The sequence below is a fragment of the Ictidomys tridecemlineatus genome, chromosome 2 (assembly GCF_052094955.1).
Source record: "Ictidomys tridecemlineatus isolate mIctTri1 chromosome 2, mIctTri1.hap1, whole genome shotgun sequence".
Lineage (NCBI taxonomy): Eukaryota > Metazoa > Chordata > Mammalia > Rodentia > Sciuridae > Ictidomys > Ictidomys tridecemlineatus.
In genome coordinates, this window is record NC_135478.1 from 183,264,595 (window position 1) to 183,282,311 (window position 17,717).

Sequence of the window (17,717 nt, forward strand, 5' to 3'; positions counted from 1 at the left end):
GAATAATCTGACATAAATTTATCCAACTTACTATTATTATGATATTCTTTCCCTCTATGGAAGTCTATTGATTGGACTTGTTATTCTTTCCATGTATGTATTTTTGGGGACTAGTTCACTACAAATTCAGCCCAACCTCCACTTCAAAGATAAGAATTTCCTGTGTTAGTAATAAGACTAATTTTAAAAGCTAATGCTAGAAGCCTGGCAGAGTTAATTTTATCTCTCAGAGTCTTCTATACCAGCAGTCATTGCTGAGTCATGTGAAGTGAAGGGGGAAATTATGACAAGATTTTCCATCCTACGTGTCAATATGAATAATTTGGCTTTGAGATTTGTGTTTCCAACCTACCTTTCAATGGAGTACTCTCATTCCTAAATTCAGGAGATTTCTGACTTGGACTTCCTGTTTTACAGTCCCCAGCAATAACCCATATAGTTTGGAGACAGAAACCAAAATTGTTTTGAGTCAGATGTATGCTGGCCACATGGAATAAAGAAACTCTTCTATCTCTGACTCAGAGCCTTCTGGTGTAGAGTCATTGCCACCATTATCTAAAAGGTGCAAAGTCTGAATCCAAATTTCTGCTGACCCCACAAGTCAAACAATATGACATGGTAGCATTTTATAAAAGATGGGCTTCCCTTAGGAGTAATGCTTTTCATTTTGAGAGGTCTCAACAAAAAGCAACATCTAATTATTCAAAGAAAGTTATTATTAAATAGTTGATTAGCACTTTGTGGTTTTGTAATAGAATATAGACCAACATAAACTTTCTAAAATCTGACTCCTATCATCCAAGGTAGGGGAAATCTTTCTCTTAATACTAGCATGTAAGAACTAAATGAAACCAGACAATAGCTAATAAAAACCAGGCAAAAATCCCAATAGGAAATTCAGTTTAATCAGTTTCTAAGTGTTACTCCTTAGGGAATGATAATGTAATTCAGGAGATGCTTTGTTTGTAGCAGGAAAACAGTGCATTTGTTATGGGCAGGTGCTCCTGTCACCTAGAATTTGGAGGAAAAAAAAAAACAATAGGAAAGAGAACAAAGGTTTGAGAGAGGATGAAAAATATAAATCTAATTGTCAGACACAAAGCAAATGAAATGTGTATAAGCTTAATATTTTATAATATTGAGGCAACCTAATCCATAATGAGCTAAAAATAAAAGTCATAATCAAATAATAATAGTTCTAAAAGTCTTTCAAAAATAGATTATTCAATATTTATGATTTGATTTTATTTGAAATATATATTCTGTTGAATATATTTGTTACTCAGAGGTTTTAGACTTTTAGAATTTCTAACCCAGCCTGATATATTAAGATTTATAGCTACCACCTAATGTTTTCATTCCATCTGTTTGAACCTGGACAGAATTCAATGTGTCTTTTCATATAAAGCAAATTGCAGTTACATGATGCCTGGCCCAAGTTGGCAAAAATTCAACTAAAAATTATAACTAAAATAAAAAATAAGAAAGTAAATTATTAGTGTGATCAAGTTTATAGAACAAATTATGCTGTCATAGGCTTTGATTCAAAATGAAAGAAAATAAGTCTAAGGAAAACAGAACCTGTTAAAAATTTGTTAGATTGGGAAAGATGCTGCATTTCTTTGATTTTTCAGATCTTTCAAGCAAATTATGAGAGTTGAGAAGCTTTTAAAATATAAAAATTATTGAGTTACAATACAGAAAATTAATCCTTATGGTATATGCATTTCTTCTCAGGCTATGAAAATGCACTCAGTTAGTATTACTGACTTTTGAAACTATATTCTAATTATCTATGCCCTGTTTCATTTATTTCTGGTTTCCAGGTGCTTTTTAACTGTTGAGGCTTTGGGGAACCTGTCTTATTTGCTGGAATGGCCTGGTGATTCTAAGACCCCCATCTGTTCCTGAGTCACTCTTAATTTGTACAGTGATAATTTATGAGCATCTCATAAACCATCCCAGGAATTAATATTCTTGACTGAGTTTCATGGAGTGCAAAGAATTAAATGTGTTGGTTTTATTTGTCTGACATGGCTAGAACATAAAACTGCAGAAGCCGGTGTTATGTCTTAGAAAACAGATCAGTGCCTTTTCATGGTTTATAGAAGAGTTTGAGAAGACTCTATCATTATTATGTTTTGTCATAGTTCAAGAGAAGGATGTTATGGGCTTTTGCCCATTACATAAATTGTTTTAACCTCAATTTTCTGCAAATATAATTAAAAGAAACAAATCAAACAAGAAATTGATTCACAAATCTGCAAGCTTACCTAAAAGGGAAATTTGGCCAGTTGACCTAATATGTCAGCATCTGTAAATGTGATATTGAAAATAAGAAGAACTATATGAGAGCAATGGGAATGTGTTCTGATGATGTTCTCACGATAGGTTCTAAGGAGTTGTGTCATCTGGATGGAAATCCATAGATTTTAGAGCAGATTATATGGAGTAAATAAGCTATGCCACCTGTTAAATAAGTACTATCGGCATAATCAATTGATGTTTTAACTCACTAGTTCTTAATGCCATTTTTTAATGCACATTTTTTTTTTCAGGAACCCTGGTTTTGTTACAGACTCAACTGTTGCCTTAATTGTAGGACTCCTTTTTTTTATAATTCCAGCTAAAACACTGACGAAAACTACACCTACAGGAGAAATTGGTTAAGTACCATTTATAACTAACTTTAATTGAATTTGACAAAAGAGCAAAAAATTACAAAATTCCATCAGTTTCAGTTAGCACTTAGAATAGAAGGAATGTCCGTGCTGACTCAGCTCCTGGCTTAGCATGCCCTATTTACACATTGTATTGTCTATCTAGCCAACACTTGTCCTACACCCACAAGAGAGATCACCTAACATGCAGAAGTTAACAATAGGCTTTCTTAGAACCATAGTTAGGATTCTGCTGTGTATGAACAGTACTACATGACCTATAATAAACCAACTGCCCTGTCATAATCAGAATTAATCTTAATATCAGCAAACAGAGACAAAAACTTGCAAGTCATTGCTTCCTAATGAGAACTTGATAGTAAATGCTGAGGATATGAAAATGTGATGTGAATTTCAAAAGAAAGAGCATTTACATCCTCACAGTACTTATGGAAGAAAAGAAACTCAATCCCCCATAGCCATAACCTAAGGATGGTATTCATTCAAAAGGAATGGTATTCAGTGGGAGCATTTACTGTATTTACAACCCATGGATAAACAGGCATGTGCATTTACATGGGCACACACTCTCTCACAGTTGCACTCCTTAGACCTAGGATTCATTTGTGTCTGTACTTTATAGTAACACAGCATGTTTTAAGTAGTCAGAATCCTATATTGTCAATGAGTTGACACATGACAAATAATTTGTAAGTTTGGAAATAGAGTCGTAGATATGTACAGTTTTTGTTGTTTTGTTTGTTGTTTGTTTTTACTGGAAAGAAACTGTGTTTTGTGCCATGGGATTGACCCATCTGACTCTTTGCATCACTTTCCATAAACAATTAATGTATCAGATATTCAGGACATGATATGTGTGAAGATCATTATGTAGAAATAAATAATGTATTTTGCTATTCACTTGAGATTAGGATTATTCTTGATGTGTGTTAAGGAATAGTGGAATATTTAGCATTGATTCTTGTGAGATCCTGAAGACTCTAAGCACAGCAATCAAAGCCCTAAATACCAACAAGGACAAGCACTGAGGGACCAATGTGGTAAGCTCTAGCTTCCCTGGTTCCTAGATCTGAATCCTTCTCTCAAAAAGTTGTCCCTATCCACCCTTCATGGAACCCTCATCATTTAACACATTTTTAAAATGGCAGATAAGACATATTCTGTTAAATTTAAGTAAAAGGTCATTTCAGAGATGTTTCATTTTGAAAGAATATATGGCCTTAATCCAATTAAGGAATTCTGTAGCAAAATTTCAGTCACCAGTGAAGGTTGGTTTGGTTCCAGTTTAGGGGAAGGAGATAAAAAGTAGGTTGAAAAGCAACCTTATAATCTCATCATATGGAAGGCTGCCTCTTGCACAAAGATGTTAAATGATAATTTGCTCCTAAATGAACTTATTTATCAACAAATAAATGGAAAGCTCAGAACCCAAATATCAGGAGATATCTTTGTGATAATTGCTTTCATTTTCACAAATACAATTTTAATTTTTTAATCTGAGTTTTGGATTACCTTTAAAATGGAATCCTGACGAATTTGTCACGATTCTCCTGACTTAAAAAATAATAAAGTACCCAAATAAATTTTAGTGAAGAATAATTAAAATTGTACAGTGATTCTACTAGAGCCAATGAAATGTTAATATTCTACATTACAAAGAAATGTCTAGTCTAATTCACTGTGTTATTAGTAGGAGTCGTGGAATGGTTAAATGATTGAATGAATGAATGAATGAATAGCATTATAAGTGACAGTGTTATAATCTACTTAAACGTATTTTAAAATATCGCCAAAGGATTTTTTCCAAGTTATAGAAATTTTAGTAATAATAAAAATCTTTTTTAAAGCAATATAGAAATTTTACAAACTTCCTATTAGATGACTATGTAGAATACTGATAAAAACATGGAATAGTGGCACATTCTAAGCACTATTTAAATGTAGCTTTTTTTTTTTTTTTCAGTTGCTTTTGGTTACTCTCCACTGATTACTTGGAAAGAATTCCAGTCATTCATGCCTTGGGATATAGCCATTCTTGTTGGTGGAGGGTTTGCCCTGGCAGATGGCTGTGAGGTAATACTCTGTAAGATATTTAACAATTAACTAGACTGTTGAAAAGAAGAACACAGAAACATTCAAACTTTTGACATATTCAGCTTTACTATATCATTTTAATGATGCAGATTTCAGTAACCATGCAGTGAGTGTACCACACTGATGAAGTGAGTTCAGAGTTCAATATTTTTTATAGGCTGCAAGTATAAAACAGTTTTTATGGTGTTCTACTATGTCAAAAAAGATAATTCAAAGGAGATTAAAATTCTTAATCCATACAATAATATTAGAAGACTAGCTTGGTAAGAAAAAATACAAAAAAAATTGATATTTAAAGTGATACCTTGTGAAACATACTTTTGTTTGTTTATACTTTTACCTTATTTCATGATAAACTTGAGTCGTTCTTGGATTTCAATATGTCATAGTCCTATTGTCAAAAAAGTAGAATTAGAAATAAAATTAGTATCAAATTATATAATAAGTGTTTACTGACTGAAGCCCAGAGAGAATTTCATGCAGGTATCTAATATTCTATTATGTCAAGCCTTAGAAAGAAGTCAAAACACCATGGGGAAGACACTCAGCTGTTGCTTTGACCTATCCAGACATTATAAAGCAGTGTTGGTCCCTTTTAATTGCCCTGGTCACTGTAAGGTTGCTGGAAGAAAAATCTCTTCTCTAAAATTTTTTTTAAAATGTTTTACGACTTAAAAACTACTTATGTCTGGATTTCATAGACTTTTGTGCAATACTCAAAGCTTATGGTAGCTCCATTTCCTTACTCAATCATCAAACTGAAGGAAATGGGGTGATAGGAAGGTCAAGCCTTTGGATTTCTAAGAGGTTAACTTTTTATATTTCTCAAAACACATACTTCTCTCTTCTCTCCTTGGTAAACTATTGGGAGTCTGTTCACTGCTTCTAAGGTTTTGTTTGTTTTTTTGTGTCAATTTTCTGCATAGTATATAGATACTGAGTTTTTAGAAAGGATTTAGTCACAAATAAAAGTCTTGGAAATTGTCTCAATTCTGAGTGCATTTTACAAAACTATTTTAGGTCTAGACATGGCTTTTCTCATAGATGACTCAAAAAGAAATGGTAGAAATATGAGACGATTTCACTTTTCTACTATTTCAACAATAATGAGCTCTGAATTCTCAGAATAAATAATTTCCATTCCTATGTCTGCCCATTTGAACTGTAAGGAAATCAGAATGGGAAAATCTGACACTAATACATCTTTTGCTCACTTCTCCTCCCCAGAATATGTCCAGACTGGATCCTAGAAATTTAAAATAGCCTTGAAAGTATAAACTAGACCCTTGAGCAAAAATATCTGAAGTAGAAAGGTGTGGATTTAGTCTGATGCACTAGGCTCTCTCAGCAGGAGACTTAGGGAAGCCATGGAGGGAGGTCTGATTTAGTATAAAAATCCTAGTATTCAGAATCAAATTCCTACAAGAATACCCAGAATAACCCTATCCTAAAGTGGCCAGATTTAAGCCAAAAATATGGCTGTAGGCATATGCCTGTAGACACTGGTTTTACAAACAATTTGGGAACAGTTAATTTTTAAACATTTTTTCTTCAAAATTCTAAGTAGTTTGGCAATCATCCAGAGCCAAAAAACCCTTCTAGTTGAAAACAGGGTGAGACAGAATGGCTACAACATTGGTTTTGCTGCTATATATCTCTCTTAAATGCCCCTTGATTTTCTTTTCCTTTAGTATGGGGGATTGAATTCAGAAATACTTTACCTCTGAGCTACATACCCAGTCTTATTTTTTATTGTTTTTATTTTGAGACAAGTTCTCACTAAGTAGCCCAGGCTAACCTCAAACTTCCAATCCTCCTGCCTCATTCTCTAGAGTCTCTGGGATTACAGGTGGGCACCATCATGCCCTGGCTCCCTTGATTTGTTTTAACATGACTTCTTACAAACTGGTAAACACTTTCAAATTCTTATGCAGGAATAACTCATACTCCTCCCTTTTCACACATTCCTCAAAAGTTTCCCCCCAAATAAACATGGAAGATTAAACACTGTTTTCTCACATCTCCTCCAAACTGGAAAGAACAAAACAAAAAGGCATTAATTCAAAAAGACAAAAACCATCTGTATGACTGGGTCAGGACAGACAAGAGACAATGAAAAGTTTAGAAGATGGAAAGAGGACATTTGAGGACATTTGGCACTATCCAGATAGAAGGAAATGAAAGATGAAATTTGCAGGCCGACAAAAGCAAGAGTAAAGGGAAACAAGGGGCTTTATCCATGAGATCCTGGAAGAGCCAGAAAGAGCTGGCTGCAGATGACACTGAAAGGTGAGGTGAAAACTGAGGTACAAGCCAGAGCCGAATACTAAGGATGGTTTCATTTTATTTTTAAATTTTTATTATTTATTTATTTATTAATAATTATTGATTTATTTGTTATTTGTTCACTTGTCTATTTATTATACTGAGGATGACTTTAAAGTCTAAAAGGGGCTCTGAGCCTCTCGGACACTTTCCCTAGTCCTGAATAGCCAGGCTGCTGTTCTTTCTCCCTGCTTACTGAAAATTAAAGTTTACTCTTCTACCAATGAGATAATGACCCAGGCTCAGTTGCCTATGATAAAGTTTTTCTTTCAGCTGTTCTTGCCTGGCACAAAGAGCTTCCAATCACCAATTTATTCTCTCTTTTAGAATGAATGGTAGTCAAGAATCACTACACTAATGTGCACTGACACATTACCCAGAAACAAAAGATAAAATGCGAAAACAAAGAAAAAATAAACAGAAAAAATTAAGAAAAATAAATGTGTGAAGCAATACACACACACACACACACACACACACACAAACACACATATTTGCTTCTGATGCCTCTAAGAGATGCTGGAAATATTAAAGATGTGAAACAGAACGCTATTTTTTTTTAAGGAATTGGCATAAAACGAAAAAGAGCCCCTTAAAGATGAGAAATATAACAGCAAAAATTAAAAAAAAATGGTAGCAGTGTTAAAAAATAAAATTTGAACATACACCAGAAATACAATTAAAAAGTAAAAGAAAGGAAATGTTCAAAATGAGAGATAAGAATATGGGAGCATCATTCGGGCTAGGGATATAGCTCCATTGGCAGAGTGCTTGCTTCACATGCACAAGACCCTGGGTTCAATCCCCAGCACCACAAAAAACAGACAAACAAAAACAAATAGCAGAGCATCAATAAAAAAATATATAAACCAATGTAAACCAATAAAAAATGTAGGAAATCAATAGAAATGTTAGAAAGAGAGAAAAATTAAGAGAAAGAACATTCCCCCCCAAAAAAATAATATAAGAAATTTCTCATAGATAAAGATATAGAGATTCTATACTGAGAGAGCTATTAAGAGCCCAAGTGCTTCATTTAGAATTTCAGAAACCCTGGGGATAGAGATGGTGTCATCTTTTCCATGTCTAATTGCACATAGATAAAACCCATTCTTAAAGTCTGTGTGCTCTAGGATGAATTTTAGTCACATAAATAGTAGTATTTTTCCATTTAAAAGTAATAGACAAAAACAAACAAAAATATAAATAAAACCCACAAATAACAAGGGATATCTGGTACCCACATCTGTGATATTGTGCCAGTTTTTGAACTGAGAGTATGCTGCTCATACTTCATGCATTTCTGATGCCAATCCTAGTTTGTCATAAGCATATTATATAGTAGCCCATTGAAATTGTCTCACAAAGTAGGTTTTCCATTCCATTTAGAATAGAAAAACAGGATAATATACCTGCTAATCTGGGTGCAGCCAGTTTTTTGGACATATGTGATTAGGTCAAAGAGCCCAACTGAAATCTGCAAGAAATGGTCCAGTAATTTAAATACGCAGCATGTCAGTTATTTCAAATCTCAAATTTTAAAAATGCTGAACTATAAAAATTATATAAAAATAAAATTTAAAAGGTTTTCAGGTGTACGAAGATTCCCCAAAACTTACCTTCAATGCACCAGTTCTCAAGAAGTAATAGAAGACTGTTTGCCCCCAGCATAACACATAAATAAGGAAGGATTCCCATAGCTGGAGGGAGAAGGGAACTCACAGGAGCAAATGGAAGTCCTGGAATATTATTTGAGTAGATTTAAAGACCATCTAGTCCAGATGGAGTAGGAGGAGGAAATATTACAGAATAGATATCTTCAAGGGAGGAAATGGGAAGAGAAAAAAATTATCTCATAAGAGTAACTGTTTGGGGGAGAATTTTCCAGTTTTATTGGAGAATATAATGCATTGGTGATAGATACTTGGAAAACTAAGCAAACAAAAGAATGAAGCATTATTTCCTGGGAAAACAATCAAAGAAAAGTAAATATTATCCTAGAATGCCAAGTGGCTCAGCTAGGAAAAATGTTTGTACAATAATACTGGTAAGCATTAAATCATGATTTAACAATAATTATTGATTGTTGATTTAACAATAATTATTGATTATTGATTTAACAATAATTATTGATGTATGATTGTGGAGGAATGAAGAGACAATATATGTATGGTGGATGGTGTAAGAAAATTAAATCCTCATGTAATATATTAGAAAGTCAGTAAATAATGTCTACTTTTGAAAATTAGGAAAAAATACATAATTAGAATATTACTTTGAAGGATAACTATACTAGTCTCTAAATGTAGCTATAAATAACCAATAAGAATTGAATGTTGCTGCCTCTAACACAATTTAGGAGTAGGGAGAGATGAGCTAGAGGGACTGTTCTTTTCTTAAAATCACATAGTACTAAGTGAGTTATGAAAATACCCACACATATTAGTATATAAAATTAAAATGTCATTAAAACAAAGTGGGAAGATAATTTAAACTTTCTCAAACATGTTGATAATGTTGAAATAAGACTTATCAGTCCTCCACACCAAAGCCATCCAGAGGTTCTATACCATAAAAAATGTTACAGAATTAAAAATTATATTTTGGAAACTAAGTTCTCAGCCAATAATGCTTTACATGTGTGTAAATTCTGTCCAATTAAAATGAATTATTAATGAATAAATATTGAAAATTTGTCTTATAGGTATCAGGACTATCTAAGTGGATAGGAAATAAATTGTCTCCTCTAGGTTCATTACCAGTATGGCTAATAATTCTGATATCTTCTTTGATGGTCACATCTTTAACAGAGGTAGCCAGTAACCCAGCTACCATCACCATCCTCTTCCCAATATTAGCTCCACTGGTGAGTATCTTATTTATCCCATTTATGTTCTCTTCTTTCAAAAAGTAGTGTTCATTGGACTGCTTATTTGAATATTGTGGTGTGGAATCTTTGTTGACCTAAGTAGGCCTCCTAGAAGTAATTTATAGGGACTTTGTATTAATGCTTCCTTCGGTGACCTTGACTCAAAAGAACTATTTTCCATGTTCAAATAGCATAATTTTAAGTGAACCATTTATCTTCTTTCTGACCAGGTTTTGTTTTCATTTACACATAAATGAGAGAGCCATTCTCAATCCTTTCCAGCTATAAGGAGGACTCAGTGTTTCCTGGCAACTTTAGGATTTAAACATCTCATGTTGACACTTCTCCTTCCAGAATATTGTTCACAGAAGTAATAAAGTTTGTGGTATAATTAGAAGCTTTGGAGTCAGAGGAACCTGAGACCTTACCAAACCTCTCCTGCTCACTAGATGCATGTTTAGAGAAGTTGCTGTAGCCTCTCTGGACTTCAGTGTATTCATGTGTTATTTGGGGTTATAGTTGCCATCTCATAAAAATTTTAAATATATATGCAAGTGCATTGCATTTATTATATTATATATTATGTATAACTATATTGTATATGAAAACAATTAGCACAGTGGCTATCACTATATAATAATCTAAGGTTGATATTTTTATTTAGTGTCTGGAATAAATGATATCTTATTTTCTAAATTAACTGGACTATAATATTTAAATAATCATTTTAAATATGTGTATAATTTTATGCCTTCAGGTTTCAACTTCCTTCTGGGAAAGCTAATTATAATAAATGTGCTTGTTTTGATGCAAGGTGCCCACTCTCAAAATTTTCCTTTAACTCTTTTTACCTTTTTATCTTTCACAATAGTCTGAAGCCATTCGTGTAAACCCTCTTCATATTTTGCTGCCTTCTACTCTGTGTACTTCATTTGCATTCCTTCTACCAGTAGCAAATCCACCCAATGCCATTGTTTTCTCATATGGCCATCTGAAAGTCATAGACATGGTGAGTTAGCAAAAAAAAAAAAAATGCTACCATATCCAATACACATTATTATGTGCATGTAATATCTTGAATAAGCTCTCCTTTTAGACACTAAACAACCATCAGGAAAAGAGCAGTCTAAGTTCTGCTTCCGAAGGTGTACACATGACTTGTTTTTAACAGTGATCATCAGTAGTGAACATGGCATTAGAATTTGTACTTGCAAATAAAGATATAAGGAACACATCAGGAGTGGTTGGGGGGAAAGGAGAAAAATAGAATTGCTTAACACAACTTAAACTTCACGTGTCAAGATCAGAATCCACCTCGACCAAGGCAAAAGGAAAAAATAGGGTTAACACCATCCACTAACTGGGTTGCTATCACGAATATTGATGCAACGACATTTTTCCTAAATAAGACATTGGGTTTAGTGCCTGACAGATAAAAAGGCATCTTTCTTGTTCTAATTCATGAGCAAGTAAAATGGTAAATTTAAGTGATAAAATACGCATATTTCTGCCAAATGCAAAACTAGTGTCAGTTAAGAACTTCTTTGAGAATATTCCAGACAGCCCAATTTTCATCAACAACTTTCAAACCTATACAAACAAGAGTATAACCAATGTCCCTTGGTGAGCTTGTTATTCAAATCCATTTCCAAGGTAAGTTCTTGATCCCTTCCTTCGACCTAGATTGCTGTGTCTAAATCCCTGCAACATAAAAATTCTGGAAATGTTTCTATGCAGAAGTCATATAATATCTTTCTAGTAAAAAAAATGGTGCTTCATATAATATATGTGATGCTGTGTGTGTGTTTGTGTGTTGAGATTAATAAAAATAAGATTCTGAAATATGACTGGCTTAGATAGAGAGAGAAGGAGACCTCAATAATAGTCATTGATAAGTGTCCCTCTTTTACTTTGGGGATTCATGTTTTATGCAGAAAATTCAGGAGTGAGCAAACATTCTCTGTAATATGTAAGGCTTTGTGGGCCATACTGTCAGTTCTTACAAATACTCAATTCTGTCTTTAGATCATGAAAGCAGCCAGAGACAATATGTAAGCAAATGTGCATAGTTATGGTCTGGTAACACTGTACTAACAAAGACAGATCAAGAGCAGGAGTTTGGCAATCTCTATTTTAATGAAAATAAGTGAAATTGTTTAATGGACACCATAATTATGATGTAAGAGAGAAAAATGGGAACACTAAGAAAAATGAGTACAGATACAGATACATTCTAAAATTCCAATTACAGAATGTTTCTGGGTAAATTAATAATAATAATTAAATGAAGATGAAAGATAGTTATCATGTGGTATCCTGAAATTCATCAACTGAAATATAAAACCACAAAACTTGAATTCTGCTGTAATATGCCAGGTCAGATTTTCTCAAGGGTTTTTTTGTTTTGCTTTGTTTCTCTATTCCGAATGACTTGTGCTCTTTCCTGTTCAAGGTTAAAGCTGGACTTGGTGTTAATATTTTGGGTGTTGCAGTGGTGATGCTCGGCATGTTCACCTGGATTGAACCCATGTTTGACCTCAACACTTACCCTTCTTGGGCTCCTGCAATTGTTAATGACACCATGCCATGACAAGCACAACATTTCTTACCATTTCATGGCGACTTTGAAGAACCATTAAGAATCCACTATAAGATGCGGTTGTATAACTAAGGACTCATTTAAATCATTCATAGTGTAGCCACTACTATTTCAATGAATACTCAAGGCCTGCTGTCATAACTTGAAGTTCATATTGCTTTTGAGATGCAACCAGAGTGTCTGCGTGCTTCATCAAGAACCCTGGGGTTGAGATTTTGCTCGTAGGCTATCTGCATCTTGCTTCATCATAGGAATAATTTATAGTTTGACCTTTAAGAGGGTAGGTCGTTTGCTTCATCTTACAGTTAAAGTTCAGTATAACATTTCAAATATCAATGTATTATTTCAGAAATTTCCCATCAAACTAAAAACAGAAAATAAAGCATAACAGTTAATTAGGTACTTAGATAAATCATTTCTGTGCTGTTTAAAAGGAAATTTGCTGAAAAACAAAAAGCCAGGGCCATCTGGTGTTAGAGAAAAGTTTAATCAAAATGAAATTCCTCACTTAAAAAATCCAATTGGATAAATTTTAATATATATATATATCATATGAAAATAGAAATTTGAAGTAGTACATAATTCCAAAGTTATAAGCTGAATCCACTAAAATAACAGAGAACTCATAAAGATTAATTTCTATTTGACCCTCTTTACAAATTAATATTTCATACTTTATTATGATCTTTGCACTTAGAAAGCATTTTGGATATCTATGTATAGAACTTTTAAGATTTTCACTAACCAGCACAGCATAGTAAGAAAGGAAACCTAAACATTATAAAACTATTAATATATTTATGCAAGTATACAACATGCAAAAGTTTTCATCTTATTTTAGAAATGTCATATTAAAATAGGAGATATAGAAATCTAAATGAATTATCACTGTGTATATGAAACTAAAAAAATGTCATGTAACTTCATTATATCAAAATTGAAAGGAGATATCAAAGGGAAAATGAAAAATTAAAATGACATATTTAAAAGAGAAAAATAAAATATTTATGGATACACCAAAAGGAAAATAAGGGGAAAAACCCTTAGTGCTCAGACAAACAAAAAATAAAGAAGACATAAAAACCATAAGGTCAATTGGCATTACAAAATTGGACTACAGGAAATGAAATAGCAATCAAAACAAAATAATGTGCACAATTAGGAAAATATGGAGATGTTAGATCACAGAATTCTTATGCTAAAAATAAAATAGAAGACAAAGTCAAAAGCACACCTTTTCTATTTTTCATATTCATAGGCACCTTTATAGATGTTAAAGAACTAGTTTAGACCGTTGAAAATAAAATTATTTTTGAAATTCAACATAGTTTTAAAAATATTTCTTTTTAAACAATATATGATACATTTTCCATGTTTATTGTTTCTCTTTATTAGTCAATACAAAATAAATTTTTTTAAAAAAAAATTTGTGCTTCTAAATCTTAAAATATAATATTGGTACTTTGTGAAAATTATTTGTTCTTTCTATTTGCTTGTTTCTTTCCTACTATATGTTACACATATATTTATGATCCATAGTACTGATCATTTTTCTGGTCTTTTCTAGTCATTCAGTTTATTATAGCTGAATTATATTCTATGATGGATACATTTTCACTGTGAAAAAATAAAATGACTTTTCAAATTATAGTAAGTTTGGGTCTCAAGAAAATAATACAAACATTTCAGCTTGAATAATTTTAATGAATTATTTCCAACAGCTGTCAGCTAAATACAAGAAAGGTAATACTTAAGTCAAAATTGTCTAATTGAGGACTACATTCTCCTGTCACATCTTCGTGTTTGGCTGATATTTCGAAAATGACTTCTGCATTCCACATTTGTCTCATTTACATCAAAGTTCTCAAGCTCTTTTAGTTTGAGGGTTACATACTGTCTCTGAAAGTTTCTAAAAGACAGTCCAAAACAGATGATCAAACAAATCTCTGTCCTCCCACTCCACAGTAGATAGTGTTTTTGTTATTATCTTGAACATCACTTAAAGGTTAACTAGAAATCTTTGTCACTTTAAATTCCAGTATCTTACTTAGGATTGGATCTTGTCTAGATAATAGTAGCAATTTCACTAACTATCTATTCTCTATTAGTGCAGGCTCCTGGAAGCCTCCTCTGCCATGTGTACCTTTCACTCACCCCAGCTGCTGCCATTCCTGTTGACTTCTCTAGGTTCACAGCTCCTCTCACTCAAATGTGTCCAGTACTTTCACCTTCCTTACTATCCCTGTCTTTGTTCTCTCCTTTTTAGTCTGGGAGGTAGTGAAGCACACTTTTAACCAATTATACCAAATAGCACTATTGGCAACAATTTTCAAAACCATATCATGGCAACTTTTCAGTCCTAATATGGGCACCTCGTCTTATTATGTGGAAAAGATTATTATTAAATACATTTTTATATGTCAGCCACAGCCAAGTATTCCATAAGAAGCTTTGTGTAACAGCTTTGTTCCAAAATTATATTGGTTTCTTTAATGAATTGCTTTTACTCGAGTATGTAGATTTTACCAAATTAGATTTTTTTTCTTATTTTTAGTAGGGAGTGTGTTGTTCTAAGGAATGAAAGAGTAAAAGTGAGCACATAGTTTCAGTTTTATTATTCTAACATAATCTAAAAAGGGAAGTAGTTAAAATTGTTACTGCAGGGCAGCATTAGCCATGTCATTCCCAAGTGAAGCACTTTAATTCAGTAAAAATTTCCTAGGAAGTTTTAGAAATGCAAATATCCAACATAGGCCCCCACTGCAGAGACAAGCCTCAGTAATCTGGAGTAAACAATAAAAATAGCATGTAACCAAGACAGAAATTCAAAGGTTTTTTTTCCAAAGACGAGAGTCTTTGTCTATCTGGGAAATCTTGAGGTCAAATAATAGAAATTATTGTATAATATATATCACTGTGTCTGTAAGAAAACAATGGACATCATCAAAGAAAGCATAAGCAAGAATCCAAAGATTCACAAACATAGGAGTAGAGGGGGGACATAGAGTTAAGATCCCAAGGACTATATTCTCAGTCAAAGCATGAGATAGGGGGAAAAAACTCACCTTCTGGAGGGGATTTCTGTGTTTTGGCCAATGTGGGCAAAATCTCTCTTGGAGATTCATAGGTCTAAAGTCACAAGTGTAAGTACCCGTAAGTGAGAAAAACATAATCTGAAACTTTATTCTAAAACTATTCTCAAATATCTAGCAAAAGGTATATGCTATTCAACTGGGCACTCAAAAATTGCTAAGGTTAAGTTTCATGTGATATTTTAAGTAAGACTCATAAAATAATAAAACTAGACAAATTTATCAGCCAATTTTGTGAACCTTTTAGAACAGAATTTTAGTTCTGTGTAAACTGTTTCAGAGACCGGAAAAGATAAAAAAAAAAAAAAAAAAACTCCCCAATTAATTTGATGAGCTATCAAAGCCAGACAATAATGGTACAAGATGGGGAAATTATGGACTAATTTTCTCTCCTGTTTGATTTTGTTGTTGGTGATGGTGATGGTGATGATGGTGGTGCTAGGGATGCAACCTGGGGCCTTGTGCATGCTATGCAAGTGTTCTACCACTGAGTTATAACCCAGCCCCAAAATATATTTTTAAAGAATCTTTAAAAATAGGAATTAGGAAACCGAATCTGAAAACATAATATCTTATGTGTGTGCTAATTCAATTTGAGTTTAATGTTGAAATTCCATAAATGTCATGCATATTATCAGTCAATTGAAAGTTTTATATTGAAAAGTAATTTAATGGGATTCTTCACATTAACATAGTGAGAAGAAAATCTGACAATTATTTCAATATAGGAAGAAAACAATGTTCAGTGGATTTAAAAATCCATTTACAATTTAAAAATCATTTGAAAGGAAACTACCAAAGACTAACAACAATAACAGAAAGAGTATAATACATAACCTGTAATAAACATCAAACTTAATAGTGTATCCACCAGTTCAAAGTTAATTTTCAAAACCAGAATAAAGTAAGATTAACATTTAAAATTGGGGTTAGGATTAAAGCTTTTCCTTTATCATGAAGAATTAAACAAAAATGTCTGCTAACACCTCGTCCACTGAACCAGAAACTCTCGGAAATGAAGTAAAGCAAAAGAAGAGGCAAAATAATTAGAGTGTAAATTAGGAAACAATTTTTTCTTACATGTGATATGGTTTTCTACAGAGAAAGCCAAAATTACTGTTTTGATGAAGCATCTGTATACAAAATCACTATACAAAAATTAATTATATTCCCATACCATAGTAACAAACTAGTAGAAAATTAAGAATTTAAAAGGAAAAGGTACTGTCGTGCCTAGGATTAAATCTAACAATGTCAGCAAAAATTGATATATTTAGAGATAAGGAGACGCTAATTGTACAAGTATTAATTCCCTCCAATTATCTGTCAATTCAAAGTAATTGCAATCAAAACCCCTCCTGATTTGGAAGGTAGATTTGAATGTGACAAGTTGTTTGAAATATTTTTAAAAGGAAAAGACCCAGAATAGCCCGAACACTACTAAAGAACAACTTCAAATATTTTTCCCCTTTTTCCTGATCTGAAGGCATAACACCAGAAGTTCTAGTAAAATTTTTGTCATGATAACCCTTCCAGTAGACAATAAGTAGTCTAATATCCTTTCAGATAACATATTCTCTGCTTCTGTCTCTAGACTTTTAGCTCAAGTCCTTCCTCCACATTTTGCTAGAAGGTGGAAACAAAAATAGAGTTTATATATATATATATATATATATATATATATATATATATATATATATATTTGTTTCCCAATTTGTCTTTTATATCTCCAAATTTTTTAAAAAAGCTTTTAGACAGATACGGTGGTATGCACCTATAATCCCAGCAACTCAGGACACTGAAACAGAAGAATCATGAGTTCAAAGCCAGTTTGAGCAATTTAGTGAGGCCCTAAACAACTTAGCAAGACCCTGACTCAAAATAAAACATAAAAAAGTCTGGGGATGTGGCTCAGTGCTTAAGCGCTCTGGGGTTCAATCCCTAGTAACCAAAAAAAAAAAAAAGAAGCTTTTGAGAATCTATGCATCATCACTGAGAAATACTTTTTAAGAAAATATACAAAGACTCTAATTCATAATCACATCAAATACTTTCAT

At 32.8% G+C, this 17,717-nt stretch overlaps 1 protein-coding gene across 1 annotated transcript in view; it reads left to right on the forward strand.

The window, feature by feature from the left end:
- Slc13a1 (solute carrier family 13 member 1) overlaps nt 1-13,891 on the forward strand; it is a 91,857-nt gene extending 77,966 nt beyond the window's left edge. The window contains exons 11-15 of the mRNA XM_040291609.2: nt 2,559-2,665; nt 4,645-4,754; nt 9,805-9,966; nt 10,841-10,978; nt 12,422-13,891. Coding sequence (XP_040147543.1) covers nt 2,559-2,665; nt 4,645-4,754; nt 9,805-9,966; nt 10,841-10,978; nt 12,422-12,559 — 655 coding nt within the window. The 3' untranslated portion in view covers nt 12,560-13,891. The remainder of the gene's footprint in view (nt 1-2,558; nt 2,666-4,644; nt 4,755-9,804; nt 9,967-10,840; nt 10,979-12,421) is intronic.
- The last annotated feature ends 3,826 nt before the right edge of the window (nt 13,892-17,717 follow it).